Below are 21,056 nucleotides of genomic sequence, written 5' to 3'. Positions count from 1 at the left end.
ACAAGAGCGGAAGGGCTGGTCGAATGAAAGCCCATGCTGCAGCGAGGGTTTGCATCATCATACCGATCCATGACGTAACCAGCCCAAGTCCCCCGGAACCACCACTCTGCTGATGACGCACGGAACAACCTGCCGGGTGAGAGCGGAACGGAGGTAAAAAGTTCGGAAACGAAACTCAGATTCAAGGTCCACCGCGAAGCGATCTATAGCCATCTCTCCGTGGATAACAACAGCGATACCACCTGATCGCACCAGTCGTATAGCTCAACCACTATTCTATCCGCCTGGAATCGCTCCTGCAAGCCCCGTCGAAAAAGACCGGAGTCGATACGACCGCCCGATCTCGCGCTGGTCAATAGCCGGTCACCGATCTCGTCCTTGGTCGACAGGTCCCCGAAACCCAACCTCTTCATCTGTACATCTATCGTCTAAAATCGCTCTCCATCCATAGCGATTGACATCCATCATCGCCGATATGTCAGCGCAGATTGAGGAGCTCTCCGAGCCCAAGCAGGAGCTGGTGAACGGCACCGCCGATGCCGCCGAGCCAACTGCCACTGCCGCAGATGGAGATGGAGATGTAGAGCAGGAGCAGCCCGTCATGCGTAAGTCCATATACAACAACCTATCTGTCGCTGAACAGATGAACTAATCACAGCAGTGTCACCCGTCACCATCCGCCTACCCTCTCCAAGCCACTCCCGCACGCTGCCTAAGAAAGCAAGCAAGGACGAGGTCTTCCACACCATTGACCTCACTCCCCAGCAGCACGAGACGGTCCAGGAGCTCAAATTCGCCATCAACGAGTGGGTCGGCGGGTACTGGCTTGGCCCGTATTCGCTGCGCCTACCATCGGCAAAGCCTGCTGTCAACGGCGATGAGGCAGACGCTGCGCCGAAGGTCAAGGAGGGAGTAGACGTACGGGCCGGCGAGAAGCTCAGCGAATGGTTGGAGATCGGGGACGTATTTGCACACCTTGGCAAAGGCGAGCAGCGAGTGCTTGAGGTCGTCAGAGGTGAGTCCGCCAAAGCTCAGAGCTGATGTAGAACCCTACTCGGACTTTACGGCTCGTCAATCCGTTCTCCGACTCGTCGAGCTCATCGCTCCGGCAGGCACCTCCGCTCACACCCTCTCTGCCCCCTTCGGTCTCATCCCCGGCGCTACCATTTTCGAAACCGTTCGAGATGGCACAGCGACCTCGTCGTCCGAGCCCATCTACCAGGAGGTCGAGGTTACCGTGCCGTCAGGACGCAAGGGCAAGGCAGGGAAGAAGGAGGTTATCAAGGTCAAGCGTGACGTCGCTCAGGACACCACCAACCCCTTCGCCGACTGGAAGCCTGAATGGGAGACGAGCGAGTATTCCAAGCTCGCTCTCTCCAGTCCGCCGATCGACGTCCAGCCGTCGCTCCGGGCGGTCCAGGTCAGCCCGTTCAACCCACCATCCCCGTACCTCCGCCAACAGGGACATCAGCTTTACCTCCAGGTCACTTTGCTGGAAGGCGAGACCCTCACTCTCGTCTGCACTGCGCGAGGGTGGTACGTCTCCAAATCCAACGTCAACACCTTTGACCCTACACCACGCTCGGAAATTACCCACTCCCTCATCGATCTCATCCACTCTCTCTCCCCCTTGTTCTCAGAACGGATCTCTCTCCTCCAACCGCTGAGCACTACCCCACCGCCCTTTGAGCCTATTTCTACCGTCCCCGTACCTCAAACGGAACCAGCCTACTCTTTCCTGGCTCCTATTCCAAAACCCGCCGCCTCTGCCGACGTCCTCCGCACACAGCTTGCGTACCTTCATACCGGCGCAAGTACGGCGGACGCGCTCGACTCTGCTCGCGATTGGAACGAGGAGTTCCAGGGGATCAAGGAGCTGCAGCGGGAGAGTATTCAGGAGAGGGTACTGCGGGAGAAGATGGCGCAAAAGACATGGGCAGAGTTCACACAGGCCTCGATACGTGCCGTCTTGGCTATCTCTGTGAGTACTAGCATTGGCTGGGCTGACTTTAGCGTGGCGATATTCCCGCTTTGAACCCCAACGAAAACCCCCGATGCCATATGTGGCTCATGTCCAACATCTTTATCACTCGCGCTGTCGACTGCATCGATATTTACCAACATCTCGGCGGAGACGCTGCCGCGTGGGTATCGCATGCCAAGGACGCGGCGGGTGTCAAGCTGCTGAACAAGGTGGATGTGGACGGTGTGCATCTCCTCGGACACACGGTGGTGGATTGGGGAGGAGAGCGATGGGTCTGCCAGACCATGCTGCCTGGGATCTTTTCCCGGCGGATAGGCGACGAGGAGGCCAAGGAGGCCGAGAAGAAGCCGGAGGTGAAGGAGGATGGGGAGAAGGAGGACTGGGTCAAGGTTCAGGACTCGCCAAAATCTGCCAAGACCGAGCCCAAGGAGGAGGGTGCCGAGAAGGAGGAGGAACTCCCAGAGAACCCTCTGATTATCTACGGTGTCGACTCGGAACGCTCGACCGTCCTTCATTGGGAAGAACCTACGCACAAGGTCATGTCCAAGCTCGCATCGGCTTTCAAGCTCGCCGAGCACAAAGTCACCGACGGTCAGGGCGTCGAGCGCGACTTTTTCGCTTCGAGCGAAGTCAAGGCGTTGCGCGGTACGGACGGGCGGCGATACCTCCTCGATCTGCCCCGGCTTATGCCGGTAGATGTGGAATGGTTGGAGAAAGACTATGAGGGGAAGCTCGCGGGGCCAGAAAAGGAGGTTGAGGGAGAGAAATATCCGCATCGGATGGCTTTGTTGCGTCCGGAGCTGGTCGAGCAGTTCTGGGAGAGCGAGCTCAAGCGGTGGGCTAGGAGCTATGCGCAGCAGCAGCAGGCCAAGGCGGACAAGGATAAGGTGGTGGATGAGAAGCCTACCGAGGCTGAAGCCGAGACCTCTGAGGATGTCGACATGGAGGCCAAGGAGGTCGAGGGGTCACCGGCGGCCGAGGCTGCCGCTGCGCAAAAGGCCGAGGAGGACAAGCCTGTGGACGCCGAGGTCGTTGGCGAGTCTATCAAGCAGTTCGACCTCCGCTTCAACCCCGACGCATTCGTCGATCTTGCCCCCAAGAAGGGCTCGGGGGACATGTCGGTCTATATCCCCTCTACAACCACGGATGAGTCGGACCCGGCCATCAAGGCTGTGCGCGATGCCTCGGTCTTCCTTCGTAACGTCGCCCTGCCCGCGTTCACGCTGGACATCATGATGGCCAACGTCTCGGGGGTCATGGATGGCCAATCTCTCTCCCGCGCCATGCACCTGCGCGGTATCAACATCCGGTACCTCGGTCACATCGCCGCTAGCATCTCTAGCTTTACTGTCCAGCAGGACGGGTCGGCACGCAAGGAGAAGGGTCACCTGCTGTCATTCGGCAAGATCGTCGAGCAAGAGATGATTTTCCGCGCGGGCAAGCATATCCTCCGTAACCTCATCCGCGGTCTCTCGGCCGAACACATCCCTTGCGCCGTCTCGCACTTCCTCAACTGTCTTATTGGGACAGATGTCTCGGCGTCGCCAAAGGCGGTATATCACTCCTTTGGTCTTTCGGACGAGGCCGAGCCCGCCTACACTCAGCTCACAGCCGAGTCGCTCCGGAAACAGGTCGTTGCCGAGGTGGAACGGCGGTTCCGATGGCGGCTGGACGACGAGGCCTTTGAGGGCAGGCTGCGGAAGCGCCACCTCTTGCGCGAGTTTGCGAGTCGATTCGCGTTCCAGTTGTTGCAGCGGGACTATGTGTTTGAGGCGGGTACGCAGGATGGGGTCTTGTCAGAGGATGACAAGTTGGCGGGGAAGAAGGACAAGAAGCAAAAGGCCAAATCGGCGCCGAGCGTCCGGACGACTACCATCGAGCCGTCAGATATCTTGACTATGATCCCCATCATCCGATCTACCGCACCATCCGTAAGTATCAGACCTCCTGCCTGGCAGCCCGATCAGTTCACATGCTGATGACCAGGCATCTGTACCTGAAGAGGTCATGGAAGCGGGCCGGAACACCGTCCAGCGCAATAACATCGATCTCGGCCTGGAACTCATGCTCGAAGGCGTGCAGTTTTACGAGAACATCCACTCCATCATCCACCCCGAGGTCGCCGCGGCCTACAACCAGTACTCGTCCACCCTCTACCAGCTCGCCCGGGTTAAGATCCAGCAGATGACGTCCGAGAACCTGGACGCGGAATCGCCGCTCGGTCTGGATATCGGGACCGGGATCCGGCTTCAGCGTCAGGCGGTCATCATTGCCGAGAGGACGTTGGGTGTGTATCATCCCACGACGGCCACGTACTACTTCAATCTCGCGATGCTGGAGAATCTGGAGGGGAACACCCAGGCAAGCTTGAGGTACTTTAGGCATGTCTTGACGGTCTGGGATGTGGTATATGGTCCAGGCCACCCCGAGATCAATACTATCCTCGTGAGTACTCTATCTGGGTCTGCTGGACGGAGCTGATTGACAGAGCAACGCCGGTGTTGTGCTCCAAGCGATCAACGAGAACGCCCTCTCCCTCAACCTCCTCCTGCAGGTCCAGCGGTCCTCGGAAGAAACCTTTGGTTCGGACCACCTCTCGAACGGCCACGCTCTGCACCAACTCACCCAGGCCTACTTCCTCGTCAACGACGTCCCGAAAGCCCTCGAGGTGTCTCTGGCGGCATACGAGATCTTCAAGGCGCGCGTAGGGGAGGAGAACCAGCAGACTAAGGAGGTCGGTCGCAATGTCGAGCTCTTGCAGGTCGTCGTTGAGAATGTCGAGAGGCAGAAGGCGAATGCGCAGATGGCCAAGGACAGGGCGGCGGAGCGGCTACAAGCGGCCCAGGCGAGAGTGGCAGCTACGACCAGGCGCCGGCCTATTGTCGGTCCTCCTTCGACTGGGATGGCGGGGAGCCTTACGGCAGGCACGTCGGCGGCTGGAGCGGCGGCAGCGGCGGCCAAGGCGGAGCAGGCGGTCAGGGACGCGAGCAGGATAGGGGAGAAGGGACACCTGGACGTCGATGAGCTCGTCAAGTTTATTGATGGGCAGGCACCCAGCGGTGGGGCGAAGCGCGGGAAGAATGCGCTGAGGGGGAAGAGGAGGACAGGGGCGAAGCGGTAATTGGGGTTTGGTGGTCTTCATCTAGCATATCTGGGACAGAAAGGACATATCACCTCTCATGCATGGTTCTGACTTGGACCATTTCAGCGTTCGAGCAAGTATAAAGACTTTTGGCGTTGAGTGACTGAACAGGACCCATGCATTCACTGCGTCGCCAATACAACCTGACCATGCGTAAAATTGGACCGAGCGATTAACTCGAATGATCTCGCTCTTCGCTACATCCGTGTGCAGCGGTCGACCTTCGCCTCGCCTTTGACCCTCATGCATGATGGACTACTTTGTGCTGGTGTTTCATCTTGACCTTGAAACAGCTCTTGAAACATCGCGCAGGGACGGGCTCATCGGCGTTTAAAAAAGCGCTTATCTGCGATATGTTCCCGTCGCCTCAAGCTTTTTTCGGCGGAAATAGCGATTATATTGCCGCGCGCGTCGCCCGTTGCAACACCCGCACTCGCTCAGCCCCAGCCAGCGCATGCATGCAAAGTGGCAGAGCTCGTCTGATTGTAGCATACTGCAAGTAGAGTAGATCAACGGTGCGTACTTGAATACCTGTCGCTACTGCATACGTCCGACACAGAGGGAGGACAACGCTGATCTAGGTTCCTCCGTTCATATCGAAACCCACGACTTTACCGAACTTTTTACCTATCCTTGATCGAATTGCATCCAACTGCCCTCCGCCCTGCTTCACATCTCGAAACTATACTCGATACATATCGTCTATCCAACAGATGTCGTCCTTCTCTTCGCAACCCGTCGTCATTGACGGCAAGGCCCACCTTCTCGGTCGGCTTGCCTCGATTGTGTCGAAGCAAGTGAGTTGCGAGCTGGTCAGGGAGGGAGAACGTCAGGCGGGAGGGCATGCAGGGGGGATGGAAGAATGAGAGGCGGGCGGCTTTGCTGCAAGGAGAGACATGCTGCGAGTGGAACAACTGGGATGGCACATGTCAAGCGGGATGGGCAGGATGACTGCGGGTGGAAATTTTGGCCGGACTGGAAGGGTAGGGAGATGGGGAGACGAGGGAGATGCTGCTCGGATCCAGGCAGGGCCCGTGCTGACTCTGCAGATCCTCATGGGCCAGAAGGTCACCATCGTCCGATGTGAGGAGATCAACGTGTCGGGCTCGTTCTTCAGGAACAAGCTCAAGTACCACGACTACCTCCACAGTGAGTGTCGCTTTCCTTTTCGGCAATAGCGAGCAAGGCATATACGTGGCAGGGGTGCAGGTGGTCAGAGGGGAATGGGGACTAGGTGGAGGCGGCCGGGTGGGCATCAAGAGGAGTGCGGAGGGATTGTATCTGGGCAAAGTTGGGGGCAGGAGATTGCTCGGTCTCACTATTTTCAACAAGCGCTAAATCTGCAGAGCGCCACATTGTCAACCCCACCCGTGCCGGTCCCTTCCACCACCGCGCTCCCTCCAGGATCCTCTACAAGGCGATCCGCGGAATGGTCCCCCACAAGTCCGCCCGTGGTGCCGCCGCTCTCAAGCGTCTCGAGCTGTACGAGGGTGTCCCCCCTGCGCAGGACAAGGTCAAGAAGGTGGTTGTCCCCCAGGCGCTGCGTGTGCTGCGATTGAAGCCCGGACGGAAATACTGCACGCTCAAGCGGGTGAGCCACGAGGTCGGATGGGCACACAAGGACGTTGTGGACCGTCTTGAGGAGAAGCGGAAGGCCAAGGGCAAGGCGTACTTTGAGAGGAAGGTGAGTTTTAAGCTTTAGGAAAGAGAGAGATATCGGGTAGGAGCTGACAATCTCCTAGCAAGCCGCGCTCAAGCTCCGGGCGAAGGCAGACTCGTCGGTCCCCAAGAACGAGATCCTTACGAACTTCGGTCACTAGGTGTAGACACTGGGTCATGCATGGGGTTCTGAGATGTCTTTGGAGCGGTCAGACCGCTGGGGAGGTATCAAGGGTATCGCATGGGCAAATCACGGTCGCTTCACTTTTGTGTCACTCCAGAGATTTTTGGCGTCCTTTACAATTGGATACTTCTGAACATCTTTTGCGTGTCCTCTTCGACTACCACCACATTCGTTCCCAGAAACCCCGCCTGCGCCGAGGACTGGCGTTCACCGTTCATCGCTCAGCAGCTTGACGAACACTTCTTAAACCAGCCCGGCCCGAGTTGTCCCGATGATTGCCGACCGACTCCTCCACCGCTTCGCGTTCGCTTTCTTTCAAGCACCCTCCCTTCTGGTCTCAACCTCCTTTGTGCATAGGTGTCACACGCCCAATCGCCCTTCTCCATAGACTCGTCCCATCTCATCAAGGACAGTGTAGCACAGAAAATAGCCTGCGTCAATCCCGCAGCTTCAATACCCGACGTCTAGTAGACCAGCAATCCTCCCACCACCACGTCTGCCTGACATGCCGCTGGAATACATCTATATCTGCAGGCATGGATTCAGGTGAGCAGATCTATCCTGCATAATCTCAGCTGGCTTTGGGTCCTCTGACATATACTGATCTCCCCTCAGATCCAACTGGGTCGATCCAAGCATCAAGACCGGGCCGACGGGGATGAGCCGTGATCCTCCTGTCAGTCCTCCCTATCCTGGACTTACCTTCCACGCTCATCGAGCGTATACATGTTCTGCAACTGGACTGCGCTGATATCGTAGCTCGCAGCATACGGTCTCACCCAATCCGCCCAGCTTGCGGGATTCCTCTCTTCCCCCGAAGCGCTGGCGCCGCATCCGGTACCCGAGAAGGTATTCTCGAGTCCCTTCTACCGGTGTATACAGACATCGGTGCCAACTAGCTTGGCGCTGCAGGCGAAGGGTGCGGTGAAGGGTGGGGAAGGGGTCAAGCTGGAACATGGGGTGATGGAATGGTAGGTATCAATTTGTCCTGCTGAGGGCGATAAGCGATTCATTGCGCTCGATTCCCTCCACTGGCTTCCAGCTACGGGGCTCTGTATCCAGAAGCAGGTGCTGACTCCCAGGTACTCCCCCGCCCGCCCAGGAACAGGTCTTCACCCCCGCCCGTCCTCGCCCAAAACCCTCTCCCCGCTCTTCCCAGACCAGCTCGACCTGTCTTACGATTCCACCCATTTCCCCTCGCGCAAGGGCGAGCTGATCAGAGATCTGCAAGACCGGGCAGATACGTTCATCGAGGCGTGGACGGGGAGGGTGGAGGAGATGGGCGTCCGGAGCGTGGTGGTTTTTGGGCACGCTGCGAGTGTGATTGCGCTGGGGAGGGCGGTGAGTCTCTCTCGTCCCGCGTGACCCGACTGGCCATGTACCGGAGACGATCGGGCAGGATCGGGCTGACTCGACCAGTTGACAGGTAACAAGTATCTGGACGTCTCGGCGGGATGCGCATCTTGTTCGCTATACAAGCGCAAGACACCGTCCACCACATCTACACCTGCATCTGCATCTGGTACAGAGCAGGCGGGCAGCAGACCAAGCATCACCGAGACCCGCTCGACTGCGAGTCTGGGAGCAGCGTCGGGTTTACTGCAGCTGAGTGGGTCAGAGAAGGACTTGCCGCCGTGTGGTGTTGGCGAGTGGGAGCCTGTGTGGCTGGGCCGGGCTGATTATCTGGATAACGGGGTAGAACGGGACTGGAGCGTGAGCACTTCTCCATCAGATCGGAGATAGATGACGGGAGTGGGGTATGAGCTGATCTCCAGATGAGAGATTGTGTTATTATCGACGGAGAGGTCGTCAGCGTAAGTGCAGTCGTGATCACGCTTGAAGGCAGTAGCTGACGAGAAGGATGAGGGAGATCACCAGCCCCACCCGCCAGAAGACGCCATACCCGTGGGCCTCGCACCCGGGATGGAGCGATATCTGCGCAGAGGCCTACCAGCGAAGACAACGGGGATCAAGGAGATTGACGAGGCTGTTGCGGCTGATAAGCTCAAAGAGGCTGCGCCTGGGAACAGCAAGATGTGACGCGGCTTGTAGAAGCAGGCGCGACCAGTATCTTCATGTAGCCATGCACCTCCTCATAGTCCATCTTCATCACTGTACGCTCAGCATATCGAGCATGCCAAAGAGGTCAGTCGCGTCGACGTGCGTGGCGCCAGTTGCGGGATCAATATCAAATAGACACGTCGACATCACGTTCCTTTGATCGGCGCTCAGCTCCACTGCTGATCAATCCCATCTCTCTCACATCTTGACTCTTCTCATATAGACATATCATACAAGATGAGACTATCAACCACCATCCCAGCCCTCGCGGCGCTCGTCTCGGTCCTGGCGGCATCAGACGTACTCGACCTCACAAAGTCCTCCTTCAACAAGGAGGTCATGAGTGAGGACCTGGCACTTGTAGAGTTCTTCGCACCATGTGAGTCGCTCTGTTTGGTGTCCGGAATCGATGGACCCGTATGCGTGTGCTGTTAGGGGATAAGTGCTGACTTATCAGGGTGTGGACACTGCAAAAAGTGAGTCTGCGATCTTGAGCTCGGTCGGAGAGGACGCGAGGCTGTGTGCTGTGCGGACGGCGGCGAGCTTGTGCTGCCGGCAGTGAGGGGAGGGCTGTCGGCCTCTGAGAGGGATAGGGGCTTCCCAAGGGATTGCTTGAGCTACTGGGATGGCGCACGCGAGCCCAAGCAGGGGCGGTGGCGATTCTCGCCATCTACAAGCTTGCGCACGATCCCCCACCTCACATCAGACTCCATTGTTCTCACCTCTACCGCCAATACTACGCGCATTACGCCTGGACTTGAGCTGACCTATCAGCCTCGCCCCACACTACGAGGAAGCCGCGACGGAGCTTAAAAGCAAAAAGAACATTAAGCTCGCCAAGGTTGACTGCACGGACGAGCAGGACCTATGCGCCGAGTTTGGCGTGAACGGCTATCCGACACTCAAGGTGTTCCGGAATGGTGTTCCCACCGACTACTCGGGGCCGCGGAAGGCGGACGGTATTGTGTCATACATGATCAAGTGGGTCTGCACCTCAGTCTGTTTTAGGCGTGGCTGATGATTACAGGCAGAGCTTGCCTGCGATCACGGATGTGACCCTCGACTCGCACGATCAGTTCATCAAGGACGACAAGGTGTAAGCTGCCAGAGCTTTCGCATTTCCAGGGCTGAGCTGACTGTCAGTGTCCTCGTCGCTTACGGTGACGCCTCGCACCCCGTTCCCCAGACGTACCTCGACTACGCCAACACTGCGCGCGACACCTACCTCTTTGGCCAGATGGCTTCCGGCTCGCACCCCTCCATCCCCGACTCCCCCTCCCTTCCTGCCATCGTCCTCTACAAGCAATTCGACGAGGGTCACACCGTCCTCCCCGCGTCGGAGGTCGCATCCCTTACCGCCGAATCGCTTGGCGCGTTCGTCAAGCTCAACTCGGTCCCCCTTATGGACGAAATCTCGCCCGAGAACTTTGCGTCGTACGCCGAGCAGGGTCTGCCCATCGCGTACCTCTTTGTCGAGCCCGAGAAGATTGACGTCCTCCAGCAATTCGTCGAGGACCTCACTCCCCTCGCGCGCGAGCTCAAGGGCAAGGTCAACTTTGTCTACATCGACGCCGTCAAATTTGTCGACCACGGCAAGTCGCTCAACCTCCCCGGAGACGCTTGGCCCGCATTCGTCATCCAGGACCTCGCGGCCCAGACCAAGTACCCCCTCACTGGTGTCGCGGACAAGAGCTCCGTAGAGAGCTTTGTGCGCAAGTGGGTTGCGGGCGATGTCAAGCCTAGCATCAAGAGCCAGGAAATCCCTACGGAGCAGGGACCGGTGTTCAAGCTTACCGCCGATGGGTGGAACCAGCTGTTTGATGACGAGAGCAAGGACGTCTTTGCCGAGTCAGTCGATACGGCTATCCCTTGAGATTATAGCTGACCAGCAGGTTCTACGCACCTTGGTGTGGTCACTGCCGTATGTCAGAACCCGGTCTTATCCTATGAGCATGAGCTGATAATCGTAGAGCGTCTCGCCCCTATCTGGGAGTCCTTGGGTGAGAAGTACACCGCTACCAACTCTGTCGTCATGTACGTCTACCCTCAGCTTCGTTGTTCGTTCACTTGATCGCAAGCTGACCATACAGCGCCCAGATGGATGCGACCGAGAATGACATCCCCCCTCAGGCTCCCTTCAAGGTCTCTGGCTTCCCCACACTCAAGTTCCGCCCGGCCGGCTCGTCCGAGTTTGTCGACTACAACGGGGACCGATCGCTCGAGAGCTTGATCGAGTTCATCGAGGCCAACCGGGCGTCCTCGGGCGGCGAGGAGCTCGGGAAGCGGGATGTTGAGGGGGAGGCGGAAGTTGAGGAGGAGGAGGAGGAGGATGACGCGCCCGAGCACGACGAGTTGTAGAGTACAGCTAGCGTAGACGTGGGCTGCTGCTGATCGATCTGGGGAGGAGGTGCGGAGATCGAGGGAGATGGATGAGATCGGAGCTGGCGGGATTGCTCGACTCGTTTTCGTACTTCTCTTGCTATGCACACTAGAGCTTGAGAATCAGTGGCTGTCAGGTCTGCCCCACACAGTGCAGCCGACCGTCGGCCACTATGCGTCATGCTCAGGATCCTTGATCCGACGTTTTGGCTAGCGCGGCCCGCGTCGCAAATGCTCAACATCGTCATCGCCCAAAGATCACTTTTGCAACTCATTCCTCAACCGCCTCTTTCTCCGACCGCAAGCGCTATGGGTCTCAAGCCAACCCTCACGCCCGAGCAACAAGCTGTCGCGGCCGAACGACGGGCCGCGAGGGAGGCGAAGCGCCTCGCGTTGGCTGCTGGAGTCGAACAGCCGGTCGAGGAGGTGGAAGATCCCAGGGCTAGGGTGTTAAAGCGGGAGTGGATACCTGCTCGGGCTGCGCCTGGAGCTGCGGGCACTGGCAAGAAGCAGGGTGTCAAGATCATTACTTGGAATGTAAGCTCCAAGCCACCCGATCGTTGCCCGTTCTTCCCAGGTTGAGGCTGGCGTGATTGTGGACCAAGCTCACTCAACGTAGATCTTGGCTCAGACATTGATACGTGAGCTGGTCCGCGCGGCGGGCTCGTCCGCTCCCATGCTGGTGAACGGTACTGATAGACTCAGGAAGGGACCTCTTTCCCGGTTCGGACAGTTTGAGATGGGGTGACCGAAGAGCCATGCTCGAGTCTGAGCTTGGACACTACGGTCGTATGGCCGACATCTTGTGCATGCAGGTAGGCCGAGTTTCTCTTCAATCTACCCATATGCCAAGTCAGAGCCAGCTCACTCATCAGGAATGCGACCGCCTCCCGGACCTGATCAACTCGATGCCATACGACGCATGCGTCCAAGCCAAAGGCAGAGGAAAGCAACACGGCCTCGTCATTGCGTACAAATCTGAGCGGTTTGGCTTCCGCGGCACGCGCGTGATCCACCTGGACGAGGAGGAGATATCGCCCTTGCCGGAGGGGGAGGTAGACGAGGTGGATGAAGATGATGGGCGGGATGCAAAGAAGTGGCAGCGGGGCGAAGATGAGCGGAGGCGGAGGAGAGGGGGGACGAGGCAGACGAAGAATGTGGGGCTGATGGTGGGGCTGGAAGATAAGGAGAGGGCGGGGAAGGGGGAGGGAGTGATTGTTATCACTGCGCATCTGTGAGCTTCCTCCTTCGTGATGAAAGGGCCTACAAATGGATCTTCGCTGACCATGCGCAGGTTCTGGCATCCCAAGTAGGTGTCTCCGTGGGAACACAGTGAGGCTTGACTGATAGCCAGATACTTGTACGAGCGCGTCAGGCAGTTCATCATCCTCCTCCGCGCTCTCCAGGCTTTCAGAAAGGAGCATGGCCTCGAGTCTTGGCCAGCTATCATGGCGGGAGGTAAGCTCGCACGGCCAACTCGTGAACGATAGCTGACGCCCAGATTTCAACTCGTCACCGTGTGAAGCCCCGTACCAGCTGCTCGTCGACCCTTCAAAATCCCTCCAACCAGATGTCCGCGAGCGGTTGGAAGAATCCCGCGTAGTCCACAACAGCGTCGACCGGATCGCTCCGGCCTCTTATGCCCCTATCGAGAAACCCGTCATGTGGTCGAACGATCCCGCGCCCGAGACCTCCTCGTCCGCCAAGCCTGCTCCAGTTGCAGAAGGCGACCAGCAGACCTCGACGTCGACCTCTGCCAACGGGACTGGCGCAAACACACCTACTGCGCTGGCCGCGCCGGTCGATGCCATGACAGAGAAAGACGACGAGGGAGAAGCAGAGGTCGATCCAACGACGAAGACTCGACCGCTTCAGACGCGGGACGGGATCTTACCGGTCGATGCGCTGCAGAAAATCATGCAGGAGCTGGTGGGCGAGGGGCTGAAAAGCGCGTACGATGTGGCGCAGTGGGCGGGCAAGGCCGATGATACTTTCGCATCAAGAGACGGGTGGCCAGAGGGGACCAAGGCGGATAAGGGCGGCGACGAGCCGGGGTATACTTGCTTCACTGGATTGTTCAAGCTCACTCTTGGTGGGTCCCATGGTCTCAGCCTGGGAGTGCCCATACTGATGAGAATAGACTACCTCTTTATCATTCCCCCGAAGACTGGCGACGCGGACGTCGAGGTCAAACAGGTGTTACGACCGGCAAAGAAGACGGAGCTGGGGGAGGGGCTACCTATGAAGGGCATTGGTGCGAGCGATCACCTGGCAGTAGGATGTGAGGTAACTTGGTGAACCTTCTTTGCCTAGATACATAGACCATTACAGATAGATACTGCCTTTCAAGTATGGAAGTAAGCACAGGCTACGATAAAATATCTACAACCGGGCTCCCCGAGTCTAGCATTACAATTTGCGTGAACCTCGCTATACACCGTCGGCCTTCGCCTGCTCCGCGGAAGCTGAGCTCAACTCGTGATCCGCTCCATCCCCCCTCTTGACCACCTCCTCCCCGCCGATCACCTCGTCACCCTTTCCGCGCCTGACCCTGTCCTTCCCCCTCGCCTCCACGGCCTCCGCCATCCGCTTCCCATCTTCCGTCCCCAATCCCTTGAAACCATCGACGACCCCCTCCCAATCCCCCAGCTCATTCTCCTGGCTCATCTTGAACTTCCCCTCTATCCGCTTGATGACAATCTCCACCCCCACAATCCCCTTCTTGAGCGCCTCCACATAGCTCTTGGGTGACTCGTCGACGTCCCACCGTTTGAGCGAGCCCGCCGGGCATACCGCCTGCATCTTGTCCTCCTCCATCCGCGTGAGATCCTCTACCTGACGCTGGAGGAACGCACCAGTCTCTTCCCCTTTGTTGTAGACTCGTAGTGTACCGTAGACTTGGACCGCGGCGTAGTCCCAGGTGGGCACGACTTTGTGGGTGGAGGGCTTGGTAGTAGTGTAGAATGTGGGGGTGACGTAGGAGTGGGTAGGGGAAGTGAAGATGACGAGGACGTCGTCTGACAGGGTATCGAGTGGGGGAGGAGGTGAGTTTGAGGTGGAAGAGCCGAAGATGGAGGATATGAGGCCGCCCGTTGTGCTGGCTGGGGCCGTGGCGGTGGCGGAGAGGATCGCCTTGACTTGAGGGTTCGCTCGCGCGATGTGACCCCTCAGTACCCCCAAGCTCCCCGCAGTTTCGCCTCCCTCGGCCGCGAAGCCGTTTGGAGGAGCGTCGATGACGAAGGGGATGTGGGAAGCTTGAAGGGGAGCGCCTGACGCGTCGGCGGAAGGAAGGTGGGTGATGAGCAGGCCCAGCGGATGGGCCTTGACGAAGTTATGGCAGATTTGAGGATCGAGATCGGTGTGGACTGGTCTGAGGTACATGGTAGCTTGTGAGAGTATGGAGTCTTTCCTTCGCTGGATGATGTATGACAGAAGTTCCGGATTGGATTCGTGATGCCTTTCGAGTCGTGGAACGGTTAAAGCGCCAAAATGATACTCATTCCTCGTGACGGTGATCGCCGTGGCGCGCAGAAGCTGGGTCATGACGACATCGTCAGATACCCTCTCGTCCGTCCGGGGCGTCAAGGTAGAACTCGAGCCTACTTCAACGGAAGAGTCCCTGAGAAGGAACGATCTCCGGGTCTGGGGTTCAGACGGGTCTGGTCTGGCCACCTCGGAACACGACATCAAAGTCTACTCCATCTTCAGCGAATCCGCCCTCTCCTCCTTCGGCAAAGATCCCCAACACCCAGTCTCATCCACCTCTACAACACCGATCTGGGACCAGATTGCGGCGCAGATGGACAGATACCTCAGGGCGGTGGCAGCGAAGACGAGGGAGAATGCTCCGAGCGGGATTGGGAAATTTTCGGCGGTCGTGATGACAAGCGGGGGGTTCATGGAGAAGGACACAAAGAAGCAGATGGATGCATGGGAGGAGGGGGTGAAAGACTGGGAGTGGGCGGCGTTATTACGGGGGCTATCACTGGGGTTCGTGAGGGCGAGAGCTAGATCTGTAACTTGGGAATAGATAGTTATAGTATAGTTCCATAGACCTTAGTTGATTAGCTCGGATTTCCAACAGTAGGATAAATGCAAATTTTGCATCTAGCACGCAGCGGATGATTATGATGATCAGCAGACTGGATGAACCGACAGCGCTCCCTTCTCATTGCCACATATCATGAACTTGCTCAAATCGGCTTTGAACATCATCTCCCCGTCCTCCAAGCCCGCCAACATGTCGTCCGTTCAGTGGATCTACAAGATCTTTCCCCACTCCTCGGTAGACAGCCGGTGAGCAAACTCACGCTCATCATCTGCTAGGTACCCTTGCTGACGACTCTCAGCTTTACCATCCCGACGCCCATACCCGCCTCACATACCTTCTTCCTTTCCGAGCTGGACTACAAGGACGGCTTTGTCCATTTCTCCACTTCGCAGCAGGTGCCCAAGACGCTGGACAGGTTCTTCGCGGACGTACCGAGCGTGACGGTGTTGCGGTGTGAATTGGGGAGGTTGAGCGCTTTCAAGCGGGTAGAATGGGAGGGAGATGGAGAGAGTGAGTGGTCAAGTTCCTGCCTGTCTCGACAAGCTGTTCCGAAAGCTTGCTAGGGTATCAATCACGGGCGGCATGCTGATCATTGCAGAATTCCCGCACCTGCATGCTCACCTGGAAGGCGAGAACGTCGACTCGTTCAAGTATATACACAAAGAGGGGAAGAGCTGGAGCTCGGCACTCGAACAGCAGGATATCAAGACATGGTTGGTGTAAATGCAGAATGGTGAGCCTCCTCGCGCGCAGCTACGACATTGCAGTCTGGGTTAAGCTGACGGGGCAAAGTTGCCGCCCTTAGTGCGACATATGATCTTCCCCTCGGGGCATTCATACCGGAACATGAAGTATCAGAGGATCGTCTCGTACCCACCTATCCTCTTCTGGCTCAGCGCCGGACTGCTTGTAATCGCGCTAATCGCCCACCTCTTGATGTTTAACAGATGCTGACGACCCATGCTCGATGTGGAGCATTTACTGACTATTTCTTTCCGGCAGCTAGGACCTCATCGATCGATTCGGCTCGGATCTTCCCATCGAACGCGGCAAGACGGGAGAACTCAGCTGGCGAGACGCGGCGTCTTGGACGTCATGCAGAAGGGGACCGCATCTCAGGGACCCATTAATTTTCGGCTCATCACCGTACTGAGTCTTCCTCAACATCCCGATAAACTCCCTCGCATTGAAACCAGGTGGAGTGGAATCTACCTAATTCGTCTCATCGCCTGATAGTACAAGTTGTCTTCCTCAGTCATGAGCTATCCCCCGTGTCCATCAGCGCTTTCGACGCAGCGCTAGCTGACAGTGCTCTCATCAAGGACCTGAAAGTGTCAGCCTGTGTGTCACCCACGAGATTACAACCTGACACCAAGCTACTGACTCGAGGTACGGTTCAAGCCGCAAGGTCCGCGTTTGGATCTCTGCGTGGCGATGAGCGCACACTGCCTCCGACCTGTCCGACGGAATCGCTCGGCAGGGTCCTGTGCGTGGTCCCAGAACATGGGTCGTCCGGGTCAGTCGGCCGTCAGAGCGCTTGCCTTCCATTGTAGCCCGGTCTGACACAACGAAGGACGTAGACTGAAGTCCGCAGGGAACCACGATTGACGCGGTGTACAGTGTATCGGCTTCAGAGGTGTCCTGCATACTCCGCGTCCACCCGTACGCCTCCTCCCTCGCACGTCGGAGCAGCGGCTTGTGGATTTTCAACAGCTCAGTCAGAGCAGAGGCAATCTCGGTATGAGTGATCACTTCCTCGATCACCGACGTGGTCACTTGGCGATCGACCAGTCCGCGCTCTCGCAACTGCGCCTGTATCAATGAATAGGCGTTTTGTTCCGCCTCATCCGCACGGGAGAACAATCGCGCGTTTCTTCGCCGTCGCGCGCGGCACCCTTCTTGAAGAAGCTCTCCTTTCGACATCCCCAGGATGGCGTGGTTGGGGTCGCGGACTGAAGTGGCCGAGATGATCGACACCCTGTATCGATTCAGCAGCCGAGTTCTTTCCGATAGCAGACCTGATCGTCCCAATTTCGTTCAACCCGCAGTCTATTTGAAAGCCTGAAACTCACGCATACATCAGCTTGCAATTCTCCATGGACTCGGTGATAGCGTTGCCCGACCCAAACCAGTCGGCCTCAGGCCGCTGATCCTTCCCCCATTGCCGCGCTTGTTCGATCACCGTCTGGTATCTTGGCAGTTCTTCGAGCAGCAGCTCCCGAAGGGCGGCCATGACCGCCGGATCTGTCTGGATCTCAAGGCTCATCTTGGACCAAAGAATCCGCTGCTGCGTCTGATGCTTCGCTGGCACTACATTGCGCATCGCCGTCCGAAGGCTGTCCACGCAGTCCTCAAGTGCGGCGGATGACTCCCCTATGCGCTCCCGCCACTGCTCTTCTTCCCACCCAGGCGTACTGTCCACTGCGTCTGAGGTGTCATCCGCTTGTTCCATGATCTTGAATAGTGCGGAGTTAGCAGAATATCAGATGCCAAAAAAAGATGATCAGGGGAAATACTAAGAGTGCTCAGTTGACTCAGGGTGGCAAATCGAGAGCGAAGGGGGAAAATACAATCGCAGTCCGCTGCAGAGCAGACACCTACCTACCGACCTTTGTCAAGGGTCGCTTGGCAAAGGAGGCAAGTAGGATGGCGGGATGCAGAGTCCATGCCTGCGCGGAAGGTCAGAGGGTGAGTCTCCACGTCCGGGGAAGGAACACTTGTATTGCCTCAATGAGGTCAATACATGGCCTCGATAAGAATGCCGATTGCCAATCATCGTGGAACTTCAAACCGGAGAGCTCGCATGCTTTGGCGACGACGACGGAGCTGATGAGTAGCACAGTCATCAATGCATAACACAGAACTTCGTCCCGCCGACAATCTCTCACTCAGCTCGAGCATCGTCCTCGTCAACTTGTCAAGGCATATCGCTCGCACCTGTCTCCGCATCTGCATGGCTGGCCTCGTTCCTTGTGCTCATCTCGGAACTGGAGGATGAGCGCTAGATAGCCTATGCCGGATCAGGAATGCACGAAGCACTCACAAGTACAAGTCTCGCAACTCGTGGCATGACCTCCAGAGCTCACTCCATTGATGTAAACACACTGCGTACCTGAAGCCAAGAAGATTCTCGCTGGGGCACGCGCTACCCGGTGCAGATAGCTGAGATCCCTGGGGATCCGAGATGTCTTGATCTGCTGAGTAACACGAAGACGTAACGAGATGGTCAGGTACGCCGTGATTCTGGCAGTACTGCGAGATGCCGCTCAGTGCTGGCTGGACGGCCGGTAAAAGATTCTCAACCAGGTCCTGCCACCTTGCTGCAACCTTCGGATCTTCCTTGGCTACCTGGACGAGCTTCTCCAGATCTTGACTCGCAGAGGTCATTGACGCCGACCGCAAAAGGTTGTCGCGTGCGAGTTTTGTGTTCATGTAGTGTTGAGCAGATCGCCTCTTGGTCAGCGCTTGGATCCGCTCGCACATCTCGGCAGATGGCGGCCGACTTGGCGTGTTGTGCGCCACGGACGCGGTCAGGCTCTGACTGAGACAGTCAGCATGAGCACCAGCAGCGGGCTGCCGCCTGTTCTGCGAGATTCATCAGGTGGTTTCAGATCCATTCGAAACTTACTCGTAGAGGACCAGGAGTGACCGGATTCCCGCAGCCAATGCGCGATGCTGATGGAGACAGATCTCAGTAGGAAGGGGCGAGCTCATTCCCGGGCAGGTCATTGTCGCGACTTCTCGACCATCGATGCGAACGGACTGACTGCCCGGCTCGCATGATCGAAAGACCGAAGTCCTGGGTATGCCACGTTGTGCACACCACTTCAGCGCGTCCGTCAACGTGGAAACGTATTCCTTCACATCGACCTCGAAGAAAATCTTGAAGGCTTCGAGGTCGGTGGGCTCGGTCTTGGTGGCGTTGTCTTGCTTTGCCCGATCTGCGACCCTCCTTCCTGACGCGGGATCCGGCTGAAGGAACAGGGTGAGTTGTCGACCACTGTCAAGGACCGCGGCATGACCAGCGGCAAGAGCTGATCGGCCGCGTGCCAGGACGGCTTCTTCGTGCTCGACGGTATTGGGGACATGGGACGAGGTGGCCCCCGAGCTGCTTCCAGGTGTCGGCGACTGGGGCGTCAATCCGGCGAACCATGCATCCAGTCTCTTCGGATTGCTGGAGGTGCCGGTGTCATCGGTGACGAGGAGATTGAGAGCGGAGTCGTCCATTTGAGCAACAGGTGGAAGTCAACGCGGAAAAGGGTGGTGAAGACAGCCAAATTTCCTTGACGATTGCGACGTGGAAGAGGGAAAGGTATGAAGAGCGGCCCAAGTGGCGACACACTCCTCTCTATATCAGAGGGCGAAGGGCCTGCGTCGCGCAGCGGAATCGAGGGGGTTCGCAAAGGATGTTCATGTCCGCAGTTCAAATCAAAGTGATGAGCACAGATGACGAGCCCACGCACTCCATTCATCAGATCGATCTCCACGCATGTTGAGCACAGCAATATGTTGAAAGGCTGTACAACGCGTGAGAGATTCAGATCCGATGAGAAAGTGTTCGTATATCCCGCTCGGCGCCCATCGGCACCCACGCGCCTATACAGCTGTGCGACCATTGAGGTTCAGTGCTCCGACCCATTTCTGTTCTGAACCGGCTCCGGAGGAGGTAGCATCGTCGGGCAGAGTAGCAGTGTACCGGGCAAAAGGGAGTCCCGAAGTGGCGGTCATCGATGCGTATAGTGATGGCCGATCGAGCATTAGTAAGGGATTCGCCGAGCGATCTCTCGGGAAAGGTCTCGGTTCGGAAAGGCCTCATACATGCAAATCCCAAACTATGCCTCCTCTGTCCTCAGCTTGGCAGCAGCGTTGACCACCCTGGAAAGTCAGCTACGAGCCTTGCGAATTCTCCACTCCAGACATCTGAACTCACTTGACGCCCAAGATCTTTGCCCGCTCAACAAGCTCCACCCGCTTCTTGCTGCTAACACCCGACGCGACGACAGCGGCGTACTTGCCGCTGTGCATGAGGAGGAGCTCGAGTTCGGAGAGGTTGTGGACGAGGAACTCCTTGTGGCCGGAGGGGATCATGTGACGGGTCTTCTTGTTGGAACCGTAACCGATTTTGGGCATGGGGGTTTGACCCTTGAACCGACGACGAACCTGAATTGTCAGCTGATGCTCTTGATGGTGTGGGTGCGACCCTCCCTCCCAGTCTGCGAAGAGCCTATCCAACCTAGGCACGCAGCAATTCCCCTTCTCAACCTCTGTCCCTCACAATCATGCTTCTCCATTCTGCAGCCGGCCTCATCCTCGGACAGTCTTCTCCCACAGAGATTCGCCCATCTGCCCTCTCCGACCATCACCCCGCTCCATCCGCCAAGCCGCTGATCCCATCCCCTTCCACGCAAATCTGCCAATCCTTGACAAAGACAGATACCCACTCTGTTGTCGATACCCTTGGGCTTCCTCCACGCCTCCTTAACACCAGCATACCGGTCCGACTGGTGGCGCTTGAACACCTTCGTGCGCTTCTTGACGATGGGGATGTGAGCCGGCATTGTGGCTATTGTCGAGATTGGATAAGGGTAGGGATAGG

At 57.5% G+C, this 21,056-nt stretch overlaps 9 protein-coding genes across 9 annotated transcripts; 6 read left to right on the top strand and 3 right to left on the bottom strand.

Moving 5' to 3' along the window:
- Positions 1-475: 475 nt before the first annotated feature.
- On the top strand, positions 476-5,105 carry MKK02DRAFT_42644 (putative eukaryotic translation initiation factor 3 subunit; the record flags this gene model as incomplete). Its single annotated transcript, XM_053092091.1, has 6 exons — positions 476-605; positions 662-1,015; positions 1,047-1,981; positions 2,014-3,915; positions 3,971-4,429; positions 4,473-5,105. The coding sequence occupies 6 exons, from the start codon at positions 476-478 to the stop codon at positions 5,103-5,105; spliced, it is 4,413 nt and encodes a 1,470-aa protein (XP_052948030.1).
- Positions 5,106-5,839: 734 nt separating this feature from the next.
- MKK02DRAFT_22957 (structural constituent of ribosome) lies at positions 5,840-6,946 on the top strand (the record flags this gene model as incomplete). Its single annotated transcript, XM_053086648.1, has 4 exons — positions 5,840-5,923; positions 6,176-6,275; positions 6,473-6,810; positions 6,869-6,946. 4 exons carry the CDS (start codon positions 5,840-5,842, stop codon positions 6,944-6,946), a joined length of 600 nt encoding a protein of 199 aa, XP_052948029.1.
- A 528-nt stretch (positions 6,947-7,474) lies between these two features.
- On the top strand, positions 7,475-8,712 carry MKK02DRAFT_22728 (uncharacterized protein; the record flags this gene model as incomplete). Its single annotated transcript, XM_053086617.1, has 7 exons — positions 7,475-7,515; positions 7,585-7,645; positions 7,729-7,843; positions 7,910-7,940; positions 8,052-8,310; positions 8,389-8,491; positions 8,588-8,712. 7 exons carry the CDS (start codon positions 7,475-7,477, stop codon positions 8,710-8,712), a joined length of 735 nt encoding a protein of 244 aa, XP_052948028.1.
- Positions 8,713-9,267: 555 nt separating this feature from the next.
- Positions 9,268-11,388, top strand: MKK02DRAFT_42641 (thioredoxin-like protein; the record flags this gene model as incomplete). Its single annotated transcript, XM_053092090.1, has 8 exons — positions 9,268-9,409; positions 9,488-9,506; positions 9,805-10,011; positions 10,058-10,126; positions 10,174-10,878; positions 10,923-10,951; positions 11,001-11,064; positions 11,121-11,388. The coding sequence occupies 8 exons, from the start codon at positions 9,268-9,270 to the stop codon at positions 11,386-11,388; spliced, it is 1,503 nt and encodes a 500-aa protein (XP_052948027.1).
- A 330-nt stretch (positions 11,389-11,718) lies between these two features.
- On the top strand, positions 11,719-13,707 carry MKK02DRAFT_23151 (Endonuclease/exonuclease/phosphatase; the record flags this gene model as incomplete). Its single annotated transcript, XM_053086679.1, has 8 exons — positions 11,719-11,946; positions 12,029-12,050; positions 12,115-12,224; positions 12,285-12,643; positions 12,704-12,718; positions 12,764-12,867; positions 12,911-13,068; positions 13,147-13,707. The coding sequence occupies 8 exons, from the start codon at positions 11,719-11,721 to the stop codon at positions 13,705-13,707; spliced, it is 1,557 nt and encodes a 518-aa protein (XP_052948026.1).
- A 132-nt stretch (positions 13,708-13,839) lies between these two features.
- Positions 13,840-14,790, bottom strand: MKK02DRAFT_22659 (putative FMN-binding domain-containing protein; the record flags this gene model as incomplete). Its single annotated transcript, XM_053086605.1, has 1 exon — positions 13,840-14,790. One exon carries the CDS (start codon positions 14,788-14,790, stop codon positions 13,840-13,842), a length of 951 nt encoding a protein of 316 aa, XP_052948025.1.
- An 802-nt stretch (positions 14,791-15,592) lies between these two features.
- MKK02DRAFT_23331 (uncharacterized protein) lies at positions 15,593-16,183 on the top strand (the record flags this gene model as incomplete). Its single annotated transcript, XM_053086713.1, has 3 exons — positions 15,593-15,705; positions 15,759-15,970; positions 16,059-16,183. The coding sequence occupies 3 exons, from the start codon at positions 15,593-15,595 to the stop codon at positions 16,181-16,183; spliced, it is 450 nt and encodes a 149-aa protein (XP_052948024.1).
- A 1,345-nt stretch (positions 16,184-17,528) lies between these two features.
- Positions 17,529-19,687, bottom strand: MKK02DRAFT_42636 (uncharacterized protein; the record flags this gene model as incomplete). Its single annotated transcript, XM_053092089.1, has 4 exons — positions 17,529-17,887; positions 18,204-18,286; positions 18,573-19,001; positions 19,089-19,687. The coding sequence occupies 4 exons, from the start codon at positions 19,685-19,687 to the stop codon at positions 17,529-17,531; spliced, it is 1,470 nt and encodes a 489-aa protein (XP_052948023.1).
- A 605-nt stretch (positions 19,688-20,292) lies between these two features.
- On the bottom strand, positions 20,293-21,018 carry MKK02DRAFT_22807 (ribosomal protein L32e; the record flags this gene model as incomplete). The annotated part of the gene is made up of 3 exons (XM_053086629.1): positions 20,293-20,335; positions 20,391-20,620; positions 20,902-21,018. The coding sequence occupies 3 exons, from the start codon at positions 21,016-21,018 to the stop codon at positions 20,293-20,295; spliced, it is 390 nt and encodes a 129-aa protein (XP_052948022.1).
- Between the last annotated feature and the right edge of the window lie 38 nt (positions 21,019-21,056).

This window comes from Dioszegia hungarica (assembly GCF_025882075.1).
Source record: "Dioszegia hungarica strain PDD-24b-2 chromosome Unknown MKK02contig_6, whole genome shotgun sequence".
In the NCBI taxonomy this organism is placed as follows: domain Eukaryota; kingdom Fungi; phylum Basidiomycota; class Tremellomycetes; order Tremellales; family Bulleribasidiaceae; genus Dioszegia; species Dioszegia hungarica.
This window is presented reverse-complemented; position numbering and strand designations above follow the sequence as displayed.